This window comes from Astyanax mexicanus, chromosome 1 (assembly GCF_023375975.1).
Source record: "Astyanax mexicanus isolate ESR-SI-001 chromosome 1, AstMex3_surface, whole genome shotgun sequence".
In the NCBI taxonomy this organism is placed as follows: domain Eukaryota; kingdom Metazoa; phylum Chordata; class Actinopteri; order Characiformes; family Acestrorhamphidae; genus Astyanax; species Astyanax mexicanus.
Genome location: NC_064408.1, coordinates 34,321,693 through 34,340,982, shown reverse-complemented (window position 1 = coordinate 34,340,982; position 19,290 = coordinate 34,321,693). Strand labels below are relative to the sequence as shown.

Here is a 19,290-nt window from a genome sequence, read left to right as displayed (position 1 = left end):
TCAGTTCCTGAATCAGTTTCTCTGGTTTTGCTATTTATAGGTATATGTTTAAGTAAAATGAAAATTGTTTTATTCCATAAATTACGGAAAATATTTCTCCCAAAGGTTTCAAGGCTTCAGAAATCAATATTTGGTGGAATAACCCTGGTTTTAAATCACAGTTTTTGTGCATCTTGGCATGCTATCCTACACCAGTCTTATAAACCGCTTTTGGATAACTTTATGCCACTCCTGGAGCAAAAGCAGTTCAGCTCGAATTATATCTAAATAAAAGCATTTTTATTTGGCTAGAAAGAGACATGAACACTGTTATACAGCTAGCTATACTGTACGGTGGACGAGAAAGCCCAACGCAGTGCAAATTGAAAAGCGCTGCAAAAGCACAAAACACATCCATCAAAATTACAACACAGGCGCAGCAGCTAGAAAAACGCGCTGCAACTAGAAAAACGCGCTGCAAATAGAAAAACGCGCTGCAAATACAACCACAACACAACGGAAGTGAGTCACAACACAACGGAATTTTCCCGGGGGTCTTCAGTAACGTCTCGGACTTCACTATGTGTACAAAGGACAATAAGTGGCAAACAAGGCGTTTTGTGAAGCAGAACTTTTAATAATATGCACACAACCGTGGTAATCACAGGTAATAAACATAACTTACTTTTCAGAAGCTTGTTTGCCACTTATTGTCCTTTGTATACAGCTGGTACAGCATCTTTTAAGGTCCCCCGGGAAAATTCCGTTGTGTTGTGACTCACTTCCGTTGTGTTGTGGTTCTATTTGCAGCGCGTTTTTCTATTTGCAGCGCGTTTTTCTATTTGCTGCGCCTGTGTTGTAATTTTGATGGATGTGTTTTGTGCTTTTGCAGCCCTTTTCAATTTGCACTGCGCTGGGCTTTCTCGGCCACCGTAATACTGCGATACATGAAAAATTAAAATACAATAACCTCCAGAATATGAGGAATATTACCTGCTGCACCTCAACCTTTATCAAAGCATGCAACCCATAAGCAGACTGCTCAAACTATGTATTTCACGTAGTTAAAAAACACGAACCTATCCTAGGTAGGTTATCACACACAGGTTAAAGTAGGTTACTGGTGTGCACGAGCGTGCGCGCGCGGTAGAACACCGGCATCGCGCGAATACCTGATCTTCTTCTTTCTGGACCCACCTCACGTTAAAGCCTCGATACTTCTCTCCTCCCTCCATGCTCCACTGCTCTCCTCGTCGGATGACATCTCATTCTCCTTTAGCTGTATGTCTCTTTTATTTCTCAAAGGGAGACTGAAGGCTGAGCTCGCGCGGTCAGATAGATTAACTAGATTCGCCCCTGGACGCCAACAAGCGCCCGGTCTTCATGTAGAGGACTGGCTAACGTTTGATAGAAAAGTGCACGAAATGAAGGGGAAAGTCAAATAAACGAGGCAGGTAGAAACAGTCCACAAACTCCGCTCTCAGGCTGCTTCACTCGATGCTTACTGCTGATTTGTAAACACCGGTGTTGAGGGCTTTTTTTGTTTCCCGCCTGTTTTCAGGCACATCCCGCCCTCCTGCGCTGACATGGGCTGAGCGAACCCGCTTTCCCGCGCTGGGATTGGCTTATTGTGGTGGTCTGTCGAGTTTCTTGTGATAATAGATACACTAGCCATATTATAAATGCAATCTTATTATATATTCATCCACACGTATGGATATTAACTTTGCACGTCTGTGTACATGCATATACACATATAGATATAGGCACATATACACTGCCTGGATTTAACTAAGCAAATCTGAGGTTGCTGCAGTTGTTCAGGTCTAGGTTGAACAACAGTATGTGCTGAAAGAATGAGGTCAGCTGACTACCTGAATATACTGAATATAGACCAGCTTATTCCATCAATGGATTTTTTCTTCCCTGATGATACAGCCATATTCCAAGATAACAATTCCAGGATTCATGGGGCTGGAATTGTGAAAGTCCCACAGAATCCAGACCTTAACCCCATTGAGAATCTTTGGGATGTGCTGGAGAAGACTTTGTGCAGCGGTCAGACTCTACCATCATTATTACTGCAAGATCTTGGTGAAAAATTAATGCAACTTGTAATTTGTATAATTATCTGTTCCTCCTGTGTCTTAGTGAGTGTACTTATCAAAGTGTATTGTTTACTGGGTGGGCAGTACTTATTTCAGGATCAATTAAGTAAGTGTATGTCTGTCTAGCTATCTAGCTATCTACATTATATCACCATGATAAAAGTACTATTTTTTGGTAAAACTATTCATTTCAGAGATTAGCTATGATTCATTTCCTAGTAGCTAACAGTATCAGATCTACAAAAGCTCTAAAAATCAGTTCTGTATAGTCATATTATATACACAACATAATGTTTTTTGATTAGTCAAATTATTCTTGATTAATACTTTTTTTCAAAATGGTAATTCCAGATATCTGTGCTGTAATTCCTATTTATAAAGTCTCGAATTGAAGATAAATGTATATTATAGAGATCTAAAATTGCACATATCTAAAATGCTAGAAAAGTACATTAGAGATATCTTGAATTATAATTTGTACTAGACAGAATTAATTTAAGGATATGTGAATGGGTAGTAGTCAGAATTACACTGAGAATTACGCAAGTCAGAAATACAGCGGGATAAGACTACAATTCTTAGTAGTTAAACGTTAAATAAGAAAAAATAAAAAAATTATAATCTATCTGATTTATGTAAATAAATGGTAGCATGTCTATTCAGATTAGTTTTATAAATTTGTACATCTGATATTAGACTTCCGCGATTCGACTAATAAAAAATAGACATCGGAGATGATTTTTAAGTAAAACTTGAATTATATTTTTAATTTACTGATGTGGTTTAGGCTTAAACAGCTTGCCATATTTACTAGCTAAACTAAACGGATATTACTTCTAATATTGTGCTTCTTATTAACAGCTATTAATAGCCAATCCCAGTGTAGAAGGGGCGGGGCTTTAGCGTTCTGGACTAGCGCGGACTGTCGGGCTCCCTGTGAGTATGAACTACTGGCCAATCCAGGCGCAGGAGAGGCGGGGTTTGCTTCAATACGGGTGTAAAATGAAACAACACGCCACGCGCAGAGCTGAGGCGAAGTACGGAAAGTAGGTCAGTCAGTAGCTCAATACTTAGCTAACGACATCATTAGCAACCGGTAGTGCTACACACACACACACACACAGAACACACACACACACGTACAATCTCTCTCTCTTTCTCTCTCTCTCTCAAACACACACAAGGCACATAAAAGCAATAAAGGTAAATAAGATAATTCAAGCTATCTATAGCTCACATGTAGACCTGAAATCTGACTAGCAGTACCTGACAATAACAAAATAACATTAATTATGTGAAATGATACATAAATAAAATCCAGTTAGTGGATGGATGTCTAGACTAAATGCTAATAAAAGAGGCAGTGGTGGAAATGTGAAAGATGGAAGCATACGTGCAGGAAAGAGAAGTGAAAGTACTGAATGAGGAAAAAAAACTCTGAAGGCCTGCAGCAACAAAGACATAAATGGTAAATACAAATGCATTTGCTAAACCAGCTTGTGAAACAGTGACACATCAGAAAAACAATGACTACAACTCTCAGGATTTATAACAACGGACATGGAGCTATTTCCACACTCACAGGGTGTGTTCTGTGGACTTAAGCTAAAGTCCTACGCCAGCACGTGCACGCACACACAAACAGTGTACACTCACCAGTTTGTAATCATTGTACGATTTATTTTAAGAGGCCAGAGAGCTTGTTTACGCTTAGCAATAACATTCATTTATTAATTTATCATCCTATCCACTTAATCCTGGTCAGGGTCGTAGCAGAGTCATTGGGTGCAAGGCAGGATACCCTCTTGACAGGGTGTGCTTTGTATCTGGGTTTTTCATTAACACTTTTCACTAAAATGTGTCCTTAGATCCTGTTAATAACACTTGAACTTGAACAATTGAACAGGCCAGTGGAAATTGTATGTGCCTATTTGGTTGTGCTCATCTATTATAACCTCACAGGTACCTGTCCATGCAGGCGTTCTTTAGACTACCTTACCTGACCCATAATGCATCGCTGTAGTTGTCTCTGAAACCTCTTATTAAGGCCTCACAGGTACCTGGCTTCACAGACTTTCTTTTAACTCCCTTACTCATCATGCATTGCTGTATCTGAGATATCTGAGATATTTATCATGACCTCACAGGTAACCTGACTACAATGCCTTTTTTAAAGTACCTTACCTGTAAAGCACTGCTGCACCATTTCTGATATATCTGTTATGACACGAGTACATGGTACTACTAAAAAGTACACATAGCAACTTGTGAAGCCTTGAAGTGTTAGGGGGCCGTAAAGGTACAGAGCAGATTTGCCAAGCACTGAAAAGCATAAAATACAGCTCTGGAAAAAATTAAGAGACCAGTTTCTGAATCGGTTTCTCTAATTTTGCTATTTATAGGGATATGTTTGAGTAAAATGAACATTGTTGTTTTATTATTTAAACAACAGACTACATTTCTCCCAAATTCTTAATAAAAATATTGTCATTTAGAGCATTTATTTGCAGAAAATGAGAAATGGCTGAAATAACAAAAAGACGCAGTCAAGTTTATATTCATAACCCTGGAATAACCCTGGTTTTTAAATTCAGTTTTCAAGCATCTTGGCATGTTCTCCTCCAACAGTTTTACACACTGCTTTCGGATAACTTCATGCCACTCTTGGTGCAAAATTTCAAGCTGTTCTGCTTGGTTTGATGGCTTGTGATCATCCATCTTCCTCTTGATTATTTTTTTAATTTGGTCAAAGAAAAGAAAATAATTTTTAAGTGGTCTCTTATTTTTTCCAAAACTGTATAAAATGTGCCATTACTCTGCTGATTTAAAAATAGATTTAGCTGCAATGGGGGACCAACATAAAGGTGTAATGTATCCTTTTACTTTTATCCAAATATTTTTTGTATTTTAGTGAACATAAAGCCTTTTAAGCTGCATTTATAAAAGCATACTACTATTAATAATGGTATATTTATTATTTTACATGCAGGGCATGAACTCATTCTATATAGTCAAGTGTGTGTACAACATATTTTGAGCACCAAACAGGTTTTACTGTTTGTGTAACATCAATCTTGTAACACTTCCTGATGTGCGCCGGTTTTAGCCTCATTGTTTATGTGGGTGTTTTCCAGCGCTGTAATGAAAAAAAAATCAGGAAAACCACAGCTGGGGCTTTTTTTCTTTCCATCAGAATTTTAATGTTGCGTGAAACAGCAGCTTCATCTCATATCTTTTTTTTTACTTTCTATCTTTTTTCTTGTTCCGCTCCTGTTTTATTTAATATCAGATGTTAATTTCATGTCAGAATGGGCTGACTCTGGCTTTACACACTTCTCTGCTGAATATGGGTCAGTAGAACAGGAGCGAGAAAGAGCGAGAGGGAAAGAGAGAGAGAGATATGAAGGGTGGGGTGAGTGTGGTATATTGCAAACTGAGCAGAGGCTTTATTAAAGCAATGCATTAAGATGAAACTGATATGAAACCACGAGTCGTCAGTATTTTTTCTATAATCAGCAATGAATCAGTAATGAAGTGAAATGGAGCAAAGTTTAATGCAGTGATGCAGTAATGTGGGACATAGCAACAGAGCCACTGCTAATGTATAACTGCAATATGGGATGTAAGGGGGTGTTGGTTACCAGTCATAAAATTATTCATTATTGTGCTGTGAATTTTTGTGATTAAACTGAAGATCTCTAATAGCTATATACTTGTTCCATCCATATAGGTGCCCTCACGAGAAATTAAGATTACAGGCAAAAAAGACGAGACCTCACTAACACTGGTATCTGAAGGATCCTTGTGAAGACGGTCTGAGCAGGTTGTACCCACACGCCCATGCTGTTCAGAGAAAGCTGCTGGAATTATCGCCAAACGGATATTGGAGGCGTCGTGACTGAATCATTTCTGAGTCATGGCGTGCCATCAGCCCTAGTCAAAGCTACCTGACCTGGATTTATCCTCACCCAAAAAACAAGATCTACAGGGCTTCATTTGACTTACAAGCATTTAATGAATCTTCAGTCAGAATCTGACTTCCACAAGACAGTCCTGCAAATTTGACCAAGTATGACCATCATAGCCAACACCCTAGTCTCATAGTGTAGCTCAGTTTACACACTCTGGACTTAAAGTAACTTCAGTCTCATCTTCATTAAAACATGTTCAAAACACAGTCAGCTCACATATTCAGATCTTCATTCGTCAATGCAGAAAAAAATTACAAATTGGCAACAAAAAAAATCTAAAGTCAGTAGTTTTACTGAAAGAATAATCTAAATAATAAAGAGCCTGATTACAAGATTCCTCACATTGCTGGAAAACCTATTTTAAAGGTTCCAAGGTAGCGCAAATTTGCCACCAAAAAGGTTCCAATGTTATGGGTCAAAGGCCCTTTTTTTAGACTGCATAAATTATTTTTTGCTTAAATTATGTAAAGGGCTCTTGGAAAAAACAGTCCAGATCAGTAGCATCATAGGCTATGTTCACATTACCAGGCTGAAGTGACTCAGATCCGATTTTTTCATGGCTGTGTGACCATGCCAAATCCAATTTTTTCAAATCAGATTTGAGTCACTTTCATATGTGGTTTTAAATCGGATACATATCTATTCCATGGACACGCGACATGAATGTGAACGGCCAAATCGTACCAACACATCTCTTAGTGCAGCTGTGCAGCTAAAGCTGCAAAAACAGCCATATCAAACCGCCTGGCTTTTTTTCACCTCCTCAACCTGAACATGTACTTTAGACCAGCTGTTTACTCTCCACTCCAGCAAAAGATGCTCCATATATGAACTGCTAACAAATTCATTTCACCTTTATAAAGCTACGAGTCGTCTCTCAAATATGACATTTTTTGTTGATTCGTTCGCATTACACACAGATACAAATCACTTACATTTATGAATGTAAACCGTCAAGATAGCCAAATCCGATCTGAGCAAAAAATCTGATTTGAGAAATGTGGCTTGTAATGTGAATGTAGCCAAAGAAACCACATATTTATGATGGGCAATTCTGCACTGATTCCAATGAGTGTGCAGATGCTGGTCAGACAATGCTAAGAAACACAATTCTACCCACATACAGTAACCATTTTAAAGTTAGCCGACACACAAACATACACAGACACACACAGACACACACAGAACCAATATAATGAGAGTGATTTGAGTACAATATCCAAGCGTTCAAAATATCAACACACCCACACATAAAACACACATACACACACACACCCTTAAAAACAACAACCTTCCTGTTAGCTTCACCACATGCACCAGTGTTCCTATTTCTTCCCTGACACACCCACACACATAAACACAACCACACACAAACAAATAACTGCTTATTTACAGCAAATCACAATCACCTTCTCATCACCTGTCAAAAATAATTAATCTCCTTACAATCTTGCACAATGCTGTCTTCAATCATGCAGGTTTTATTACCATCAAATTCATCCATTTAAACTTTGTGCAAACATGTAAAGTTTTGAAGATGTTTTATATAATCTCTAAAGTGGAAACACTCTGAACCCCACTGTGACATCATCCCCTCAGTGACATCGCAAAGCAAACAAATCAAACGGTCAGTTTAAATTATAGCGTGCAGACTTGACCTTTTTACCCAGTCTTCTGTTAGAGGATGGGTGACATGGTGATATGTAAGAATTATTGTGATAAAAGCATTTTTAGAATCAGTACTTCAGCAACATCGAACACTTTAAAACAGATCACAGAGAGCCTGTGAGAAGCATCAACTAGTGTACAGTAATTACACACATACAGTATAACTGGATGGAAGCCCATTATGAAATCATCGTACATTATTTTGCAAATAAATTGCTATGCATCAGGGTTTGGCTAGTTCAAATTTAGCACAGAGAAGTGAATATTGCTTTTCAATATTAAATGTTCAACTTGTTTTCAGTTAATTATTATGAACATATTATTATATTGTAATAAACTAAATATTATTTCTAAATGTATTTCAAAACACAAAGCATTCTAGATTCAGATTTTATTAGAACTATAGCTGTGATGTTCTTCAGAGATGTTTTTTAACATGTAAGCAGCAGCATGTAACAGTGGTACTGCTAGGCGTGCCATTAGCCAAAACTTTAGTTACATTTCCTATAATGTAATTTAAAATGTGACAGATATTATATTATTCAAACTCATTGATTGGTTTGGCATAAAACTGTCACATGAATAATAAAGCTATATAAAGAATTAGCAAGTTAGTTACTGAGTAAATATCTTATTGTAAAATGTTTACCCATAATGGATGAATCACTTTAAAACAGGATTTTTGAAAACTAAACTTTTTTCCCACAATTTTCTGTCTCTATTTAGAATAAATTTGAGCTCTGTTGATTGCTTTGGATACACCTTAAATTCTTATAATTTGTAGTTTCCAAATGATGCTATTATGCAGAGTGACTTGCATTTGAATTATGTTACACAGGTATGTAAATGCTGCAGGAGGACTGGTATAGTTTGCTATGCCTGCCCAGCTGGGGAACTGAACCCTATCTGGTGTTGTTACCCACTACATTGTTAGCAACTGTGATAAATGCTGTTATCTGTCATTCACTGCTCAAGACAGAGTTTAAGACAGAGAAGAAGCTAGCAATGAAAGCTACAAACAACAGTAAGTGCTAGTCTGAACCATAGGGAAGTCTGTGTTATGCTATGTCATGCTAGGTCACGTTTCAGCACTTGTTCAACTACTTGTTTGGGTTCAATTACAATAAATTAGCTTTTACACAACAGCACCAGCACTGCCACACTCCCAAACACTCTGTTAGCAAACCAGTGCTAACACATGGAGCTACAATGGAGCTTTAATGAACACAGCAATTCTCTAGAGTTAGCCCACACTTTACATCTCACAAGTTCCCCGCTCGCTCCTGACGTCCATCTGGCGAGAGAAAATGAAAACAGCAGCTGCGTGTACTCACGAGAGCCAGTTGTTGATTGATTAAAGTGGCCCTGAAGGAAATCCACAAGAGTGTAGAGTTGGGTCGCAGACGCCGTCAAATCTCTTTCTTCGATGAAGAGGCTGTGTGGAATAAAGAGGGGGAATGGGGTCATTAGCTGTATTAGCTTGTCGCCACGCTGCTCTCTGCTTCACTTATGGCTTTGTTTACCAGCACTCCCTGACACACTTCTCATCACGTTTCAGTCCATCTGTTAATTAATAACTGATTGCACTTCTCCACTTCCTCCAACAGCCGAGAGAAAAGGCACAACACCACAAACTAAGGAGCTAAAGTTCAGCTAGGGCTGGAGACAAACAGCAGCAGAGTAGGACTCTAAACTCACAGTAACTGTCTATATATACAGTTGTGGTCAAAAGTTTACATACACTTGTAAAAAAACATAATGTTATGGCTGTCTTGAGTTTTCAATAAGTTCTACAACTCTTATTTTTCTGTGATAGAGTGATCGGAACACATACATGTTTGTCACAAAAAACAGTCATAAAATTTGGTTCTTTCATAAATTTATTATGGGTCTGCTGAAAATGTCACCAAATCTGCTGGGTCAAAAATATACATACAGCAACAAAATTTGTCAATTTTGGTGATGTAGCGAGTTGTGTCAATCAAATTAGCTTCATGGCATGGCCTCTTCACTTCTTGTAAGTGATTCTGATTGACTACAGCTGTTGACTTCTCATGAGCCCATTTAAATAGGGCTCATTTGACCCAGTGATTAGACTCAGCTACAAAAGCTACAATGGGAAAGTCAAAGGAACTCAGTGTGGATCTGAAAAAGCGAATTATTGACTTGAACAAGTCAGGGAAGTCACTTGGAGCCATTTCAAAGCAGCTACAGGTCCCAAGAGCAACTGTGCAGACAATTATACGCAAGTATAAAGTGCATGGAACAGTTGTGTCACTGCCACGATCAGGAAGAAAACGCAAGCTATCACATGCTGCCGAGAGGAGATTGGTCAGGATGGTCAAGAGTCAACCAAGAATCACCAAGAAGCAGGTCTGCAAGGATTTGGAAGCTGATGGAACACAGGTGTCAGTCTCCACAGTCAAGCGTGTTTTACATCGCCATGGACTGAGAGGCTGCCGTGCAAGAAAGAAGCCCTTGCTCCAGAAAAGGCACCTTAAGACTCGGCTGAAGTTTGCTGCTGATCACATGGACAAAGATAAAACCTTCTGGAGGAAAGTTCTCTGGTCAGACGAAACAAAAATTGAGCTGTTTGGCCACAACACCCAGCAATATGTTTGGAGGAGAAAAGGTGAGGCCTTTAATCCCAGGAACACCATGCCTACTGTCAAGCATGGTGGTGGTAGTATTATGCTCTGGGGATGTTTTGCTGCCAGTGGAACTGGTTCTTTGCAGAAAGTAAATGGGATAGTGAAGAAGGAGGATTACCTCCAAATTCTGCAGGAAAACTTAAAACCATCAGCCCGAAGGTTGGGTCTTGGGCGCAGTTGGGTGTTCCAACAAGACAATGACCCAAAACACACATCAAAAGTGGTAAAGGAATGGCTAAACCAGGCTAGAATTAAGGTTTTAGAATGGCCTTCCCAAAGTCCTGACTTAAACCCCATTGAGAACATGTGGACAGTGCTAAAGAAACGGGTTCATGCAAGAAAACCATCACATTTAGCTGAACTGCACCAATTCTGTCAAGAAGAGTGGTCAAACATTCGACCTGAAGCTTGCCAGGAGCTTGTGGATGGCTACCAAAAGCACCTAGTTGCCGTGAAAATGGCCAAGGGACATGTAACCAAATACTAATGTTGCTGTATGTATATTTTTGACCCAGCAGATTTGGTGACATTTTCAGCAGACCCATAATAAATTTATGAAAGAACCAAATTTTATGACTGTTTTTTGTGACAAACATGTATGTGTTCCGATCACTCTATCACAGAAAAATAAGAGTTGTAGAACTTATTGAAAACTCAAGACAGCCATAACATTATGTTTTTTTACAAGTGTATGTAAACTTTTGACCACAACTGTATCTATATAACTCTCTCTCTCACTTTCAACATTCTATTATTTCTCGTCCTATTAAATCTTTGCAAACTGTTACTGGAAGTCACGATTTCTTATGAACTGGTCTCTCCTCTTTCTTCTGTTTCTTTCTCTCCCTCTGTTTCTTTTCTCTCTGTCTCTTTTCACTTTCAGACAGGTGTTTATACAGAGAACTCCAGGCCAAATTTACAGGAATAGAGCCCTCAACTGCCCTGTGATCCGTTGATTACATTTCAGTTGTTGGATCTGGATTGATGAACATTTGTTATTTGGTTATTTCTGGGCTATTTCTAAGAAATGTATCAACCTTTCCAGAAATCCACAGAAACATCCATATCTATTCCATTAATCTCTGCATGAGGAACTGGCAGAGACACTCCTAACTGGGGCAAAACCAGGCCTAAATTAAAACTACACCATAAACATCACATAGGATTTTACATAATGAACTTACAGAACTGAGGTTCTGGCATTGCCTTTGTGACGCCACAAAGTGTTTCCTCTATGACATTACAAAGCATTCAAGTTTCCACCATGTTCTCCATGGCATGACAAAAGAAGTGAGGTTCCTAGTCTCCTATGCGAAATCTTAAAGGAATCTGAGGTCTCGGTATCTCCTCTATGACATCACAAAAAAAAGTAAGTTTCCACCATCTTCTCTGTGGCATGACAAAAACCCGGAGGTTCATGTCCCTTTGTTGTGGCATATTAAAGAACCTTCAGGTTCCATTATACCCTACATAACATCACAAAGAAATTAAGTTTATATAATCTATCCTATCTGAGGTTCTCTTATCTCCTATATGACATCACATAACTGAGGTTCTGACATTGCCTTTGTGACATCACATATAAACTGAGGCTCCAGTATCTTCTCTGTGACATCAGAAAGCATTTGAATTTTCACCAGGTTTTCTATGGCATTAGTAAAGAGCTGTGGTTCATCATCTCGTTTGTGAAATAATAAAGGAACTTCAGATTCCATTATGCCCAATATAACATCACAAAAGAATTTGCTCTTTGACATCATAAAGTTTTTGAGTTTCTTTAATTTTCTTTAGGAAACGACAAAAAAGCTAGGTTCAGCATTTCCACTGTTACATCATTAAGAAATTTAAGATTCCATTCTGTCATCCATGACATCAAAAAATAATTTAGTTTATGTCATCTCTTGCTTTTCCCAGCTCCACTATGACATCACATAACTGAGGTTCCAGCATTGCATTCTTTTCTAAGATAGGACAAAAGAAGTGAGATTCATCATTTGTAGTCACAAAGAAAGGACTTTATCTATGACATCACTAAGCATTTGAGTTTCAACCATCTTTTTATGACATACAAAAAGAAGTCCATCATCTCTTTTATGACATCTGAAAATAACTTGAGGTTTCATCATCTCTCATCTATGACATGACATAAAAAGTGAGGTTCATCATCTCTGTTGTGACATCATAAAGAAACTTCGGGTTCCATTATGCCTTCTATGAATTACGTCACAAATAAAGTGAAGTTCCATCATCTACTCTATGACGTCACAAAGCATTTAAGTTTCCAGCATCTTTTGAAGAACCGAGGTTCATCATCTCTTTTGTGACATCATAAAGGAACTTCAGGTTTCATCATCTCTTCAGTGACATCACAAAGTAACAGAAGCCCCAATTTTCTACAATTACATCCCAAAATATTTATTCGACGATTTTGTTTATGTGATATCACAACTGTGATGCAGACCAAGACTGATGCAGGTGCTTATTGGTAAATGAAACCTTATTTCATTATTCCATACAGTATAAAGTTATATATAACTAATATACTGTAATTGTAAATAAAAAAAGTAATATACCATTAACTTACAGCCCACACAGTCCCATATCTAAACCAAATAAAAAAAAAAACCTGTGCAGGGAATTCACCGTTTTTTTTAACTACACATTTATGAGACAACAAAATTTTTTTCAACAGTTGTTTAGTTCCATCCATTCAGGCTGAACTTATAAACAACAAAAATGTTCCCCCGCCCTCACAGGCATTTCATGAGTAAAAAGGTCTATGAATATGCAAATTCTATAAAACGTGTTGAATCATCAATGAACGGCACTGACTGCGAGCATCATGTTTTAATTCACACAAGCAGCTTTAACAGAGCACTCCTCAGCCCGGCAGAGCGCGGTTCTGAATCATGCATTATTCATAAGTACAGTTGATTATGTTTTTAAAGAGCTCTACAGGCTTCATTAAAGCGACGAGGCCTCGAAATAACAAAAGAGCCTCAGATTTAATTCAAGTGCCTCCTGTCAGCGTGGAAGGACATGACACTCGTTCAGTGGGGAAGACAGGCTGGAGAAGGAAAAGTCAAGAAGCATTTGAAGTCTCTGGGGGCAGTTTCCTGTTGAAGAGCTGCTAATTGGTGTGACCTACAGATGGGCTTAAAGTTTGACTCCTGCTGTGCAGCGTTCTGCCCTGTGGCCAGGGGTCAAGTGCATTTTGTCTGACAAAGAAATGTGGTGGATGAGCATCCGAGACTTCTAACAGTTGTTGCACTAAGGAAAACAACCTCAAAACTGCATACTTGGTGTGATCTGTCAGTAAAGAGAACTGTGACGAGTGGGGGGTTTTGCGTATTAGGTGTGAAAGAAAACATCAATATAACAATTTTGCAATACAATTGTTTTTGTATTAATTTTCATTAGAGGTGTGCCATAACGTATCGTACGCAATAATATCGCCAACCTTTTTGAATATCGTGAACGATATTATACCCTGAAATAACATGACATGTAACCCACTCTTAATTATCACCTTATTATCAGGGTACTACCTTTTTGCTGTTTTTAGCAAAAGGAAAATTCACACTGTTCTCATTTCCCATTATATATCTACTAGAGACAGATTATATCTGCCCAGTATCATTTATTTTACTTTAAGCCTGGATATATGGAGATATTTGGAGTGCATTATTAGTATCATAACATTCTGGATCATTGACGTCTGTCACAAATCTGATCAAATTCTTGTATTTCTTTAAAAGCACAGTTAGCGGTGAGCCATATTATATCATATGCAATAATAAAATTTAGTTACTGAATCTTATATTTTTGTCATATTGCTAAGAGTATCGTTATTGCGAAAAATACCATGATTTTTCCATACCATGTTGTGAAATTATTTTAGGGCCATAACACCCACCCCTAGTTTGCATATTAAAATAGTTTTGGACAGGAGTTTATGTTTCAGATCCCACTGGTCTTATTGCATAAGAAGTAAACTATTCTTTTACTGAGATTTTATAAATATTGTTATCGCTAGCCCATTTTAGGGGGGGCTCAAGCACCCTCACTTTCACGCACTAGGTGAATGCACACAAAATTAAACAGCACTCTTTATGCTGTTGTTGTTTGATGATTTTTAAATTTAGCTAATGCTGCAGACTAATAATCAGACACTGGTTAAACTGGAGTGAAAGAGGTTAGCTGGGGTGCTGTTGGCCAGTTTCTGTTGTTATATTAAAGGCGAAGTGCTAGACTAATGTCTGTATGTGTTTGATGTAAATATGTAAAAAAATGTGCCTCCAATTTTTTTTTTAGATTTTTTAGTCTTATTTGCTGAAAAGATGATTAAAATGAATATAGGTAACACACCTTCCACCAGTACATAATAGTTTGTGTGTCTAATTTGAATCTAAAATATGTTATTTCTTCTAATACGAGACACTCACCCCTCCTTTTAGTGGAGTGCAGTGAGGCTGGGTTTGTTGGGTGCTCAGCACCCCTAAACCTCTGATCCAATAATCACCTCTGGATAGCGTTTTTTTATGCTATGAATTTTATCCTAAACTTTTATTTAAAGCATTGAAATATATCACATTGTGTGTGTATGTGTGTGTGTGTCTATGTGTGTGTAGGGAGCAGATGATTTATCCCTTACAAGCAAAATTATCAGTGTCGCAGCCCAACCTAAATTAACTGCCTAATCATCTCACATTAGACCATGTGAAAGCTCCTGCTATGCCTGTGTGTGTGTGTGTGTGTTTGTGTGTGGGTGTGTGTATGGGGGAAAAGGGGAGCAAGGGGAATAGGTTGTGTAAATTAGTCCTTTGTAATGTAGCCAATGAAAAGAAGCATTACGTGTGTGTGTGTGTGTGTGTGTGTGTCTGCAGGTGTGTGTGTGTTGTGAGTCTATTGTACACAATATAAAGACGAAGAGGCCCAAACTAATTAATGAAGATAAGAGACTATAATTAAGTTGTCCTTTTTTTAATTTAACACCTCACTTTTATCAGACGGGATTACAGTTGCTCCACCAAAGAGAGAGAGAGAATTAGAAAAAGAGAATGAGAAAAAGAGAGTGTGTGTAAATGCAGACAGACAAATTACATCGGTATAAAGTATAACATGCACAGTTAGTTTGCTGAGTTTAGTTAGTTTGATTGGCTGAGAGGTGTTCTATAAATACCAATATCTCCCAATAATGGCACTCTGTACCAACCACTGTACATGTTAGTATGCCTTATTTACCTGTAATCTAGCAACAACCACCAGCCTTGCAAAAAAATCTATTCCCAGCTAATTATCAAAAAAGCTTTCCAAACCAGCCATATATTATTTTCAATGGGCACATCCTTCTCCTAGTTCCTAGTGGCTCAAAAATGGTGGCATATATCCTGATGGAAAATATTTTATTTATTCTAACAACAAAACAGTAATATGCGAAAGTAGTGAGTAATGTAAGTAATGTAAATTCCTAAATAAATAGATTAAATACAAATATTTCTAAAAATATACATTATGTACACTTTGAAAATACTGTCATGAAGGTTTCCCTGTGTAGAGAGCTCTAACACTTTCATTAACGTCGGATAACAATTATACACCTGGATGTTTCTAGATTGCCTGTGTTTGAATTCAGTTTGAATTCATTCTATATTAAAAAGAGCAACATGAAATAAGGGGGAAATGTAGAAAATAAAGAAGAAACATATTGGAATAGAATACAATTTTATAAAAACTATTGAGCATTTAAGCTGTGTTCCTCAGTACATAGGATTGCATTAAAATATAATTTAATTTATGAGCCAAACCCAGTATTATAGAAGTACTGAAGTGAAAAACTGGCCAAAGATCTTCTTCTAGACCTGTAGACTTACAGACATCCACTCAACCCTGAAGATCCACTGAGGTGTTTCTACACTCCAGGTTTAGGAGGATGCTCTGAAAAACCAGGCACTACTGGGGATATTAACCTTCAGCTAATGTGTGTGGGTGTGTGTGTATGTGTGTGTGTGTGTGTGTGTGTGTGTGTGATTCATTTCTCCATTATTCATCTGCTCCTACGCTGCATTAACTCTCTATGTAGGTCACTCCAGAACTCAGCATGACACTGTAGAAACTGTTAACACACACACATACAAACACAAACACACACAAACATCTTGTTCTCTGTAGCTCTAATGTATGTAATGTAACATGGTGTTTACTGTATCTAATATTTATACCACCATTCAAAGGTTTGGAATCACTCAACCTATTAAGATTTGTAATAAAAATGCAGATTTAACAAAAGTGTAGCCTTTCACCTTAGAGTTTACAATCCAACCCTCTACACCTATTGACAAAAGTCATGATGTAAAGAAGATTAAATACAATATTAATCAATACATATGTCCGTTTGTCTAACCATCTTCTATCTAGTTCTGAAAAGGGGCTCTTGAAACCCTTTCTTTGTGCTGATCTGATACTTTGCATTGGTATGGGTCTGATATCAGCTAAAATTACTATAATCCAATATTTAACACTATATGATAACATAAATCATATAATAATAAGTAATATAATAATAATGACAATAATACTAATTATATTTATATATATATATATATATATATATATATATATATATATATATATATATATATATATATACACACATAGGCAACAGCAGGATCTTTACCATAATATACAATAGTGGTGGGTTTAAAAAAAAATATCTTTATTATTGTGATATCAATTCATATAAATCCACGATTGATCTTTAAAATTAGCCTATTTTTTCATTTTATAACTCATTTTTTCCCATTTTCTCCCAACCAACTCACTAGGACTCCCCCTATCACTAGTGAAGCCCCAACACACCAGGATGCTTCCTCCGATACATGTGAAGTCAGCCACCGGTTCTTTTCGAGCTGCTGCTGATGCAGCATTGTCGAGCAGCCAGCGCGCTTGGAGGACAGCGCAGCCACTCTGTTCTACAGACGCCCTGTGATGCTGACATCACCCTTTAGTGATGTGGGGAGAGAGTGCCATCTACCCACCCGGAGGAAGCACCAGCGAACCTGTGACCTCCCGCTCATAGTGGCAGCACTTTAGACCGCTGGACCATTTGGCGCCCCAAATTAGCCTATTTTTTAATGTTAAACACATTTTAATCTCACATGACCAGCTTTTATTTTTGTCACATAATAAGATCTGGCCTGCGCATCGGTAAATTTACATCGGTTGCATCTGGTCTGTTTTGTATAAATACCCCTTTGTTTTCTCTGTTAACTAGCTCTTGTACAACGCGATTCCTTTGTTTACTACTATCGATTTTTGCCCTGCCCACTTTATTGTTTCTGTTGCCAACCTATTTTTGTAATTTTGACTACACTATTATCTTGCCCCTTATCTGCTGGATTATCACAGTTTCACAGTTTGAACATGATGTTATACAGTGGGGAAAATATGTATTTGATACAATGCCAGTTTTGCCCAAAGTTTTCCCACCTACAAAGTGGAAAGAATGGAGAGGTTTTTTTTATTGTTGGTACACTTTAACTGTGAGAGAAAAAAACAGACAATCACATTGTATGATTTTTAAATAATTCATATTAAACATAATATATAAATTAAACTTAATATCTAGTACTGAAACATTTGTTTGCAATTACAGAGCTCAGATGGTTCCTGTAGTTTTGTAGTGTATGTTTGCATACACTGCAGCAAGGATTTTCTCCCACTCTCCTCCATGCAAATCTTTTCCAGATCTTTCAGGTTAAGGGCTGTCGGTAGAATTTTCTATTGCGTTCAGGGCTGGAGACTGTTTAGGCCTCTCCAGGACCTTGAAATGCTTCTTACAGAGCCACTCCTTAGTTGCCCTGGCTGTGAGTATCAAATACTTGTTTTCCTCACTGTATGTGTTAAGCAAATGCATTTAGACAGATCAAGCAAAGGACAAACAGAATCAAACCTGAGAGATGTGTGAGAATGTAGGTGGACACCATATTTAATGCATCCAGCTACTTTATAGTCACAGCTATTGCTGACACTGAGTTTCAGAACTTTCTGGAGCAAATGAACGTAAACCAATTGACATCATGCTGCTTAACACCAAGTGTGGACTAGAGGTTAGAGGTGTAAACCCCCAAGCATTGAGCTGTGGAGCAGTGGAACTGTGTTCTCTGGCATGATGGGATATTTTTGGATTGAAAAGATGAAGATAAGGTGGGTGGTGATCATTCAACATCTTGACCTCACTACACTCTAAAAAACAGAGGTACGACATGAGTACTTTTTTGTACTCGAAGGTACACTCTTTATAATTGTACCCTCAAAGGTACAATATTGGTCTTTACAGGGTCAGATTTGTTCCCTCTGAAGTACAAAGTCATTTCTAACAGCAATAAGTACAGATTTGTACCATTTAACCAGCCAAAGGGTACATTCAGTATTCTGCATCACTGTACTAATGAACAATATATATTTAAATTGCACATTTTTTTATTTGAAAGCCAGACAATTTTGTATCATCAAGTTTTTGAGCCATATTTAGTTGATGATAATGTTTATAATCTTTATAATCTTTACTGCCACAAAAACCATGGGTACAAAAAAGGACTTTCACTGAAAGGTACTTTTTTGTGCCTCAATATAAGGTACAGCCCCAGCGACAAGCTTTGTACTCTTTTAAGTACAAATCTGTACTTATATTTCTTAGAGTGTAAGGTTCAGCAACGCAAAAAAAAATGAAGCAGAAACAGTGCTGGACAGTGGAGACAAACACAGCAAAAGCTAGCCAAAACTGTAGCATACTTAGTATTTTAATCAGCTGTTTAAATCATAATAATTATTAATTTCTGCACATGTTGAATAAAATAAAAATAAAAATCCTTTTTTTAAATGTGGCACTACTGCTTTTTCAGAAATAACAAT

General features: G+C 37.6%; 1 protein-coding gene across 6 annotated transcripts in view; it reads right to left on the bottom strand.

Annotated features, from left to right (window-relative positions):
- Positions 1-19,290, bottom strand: part of npas2 (neuronal PAS domain protein 2) — a 95,344-nt gene that overhangs the window by 50,387 nt on the left and 25,667 nt on the right. For 4 of the 6 annotated variants that reach the window (XM_022680749.2, XM_022680759.2, XM_022680735.2 and 1 more), the window contains exon 2: positions 9,061-9,161. Coding sequence is in view for 1 of the 6 variants with exons in the window: in XM_022680754.2 (XP_022536475.2) it covers positions 1,177-1,214 (38 nt within the window). In the remaining 5 variants the exon portion in view is untranslated. Of the gene's footprint in view, positions 1-1,176; positions 1,505-9,060; positions 9,162-19,290 lie in introns of those variants that run through there. The other 2 variants (XM_022680742.2, XM_022680754.2) reach the window with 1 other exon arrangement.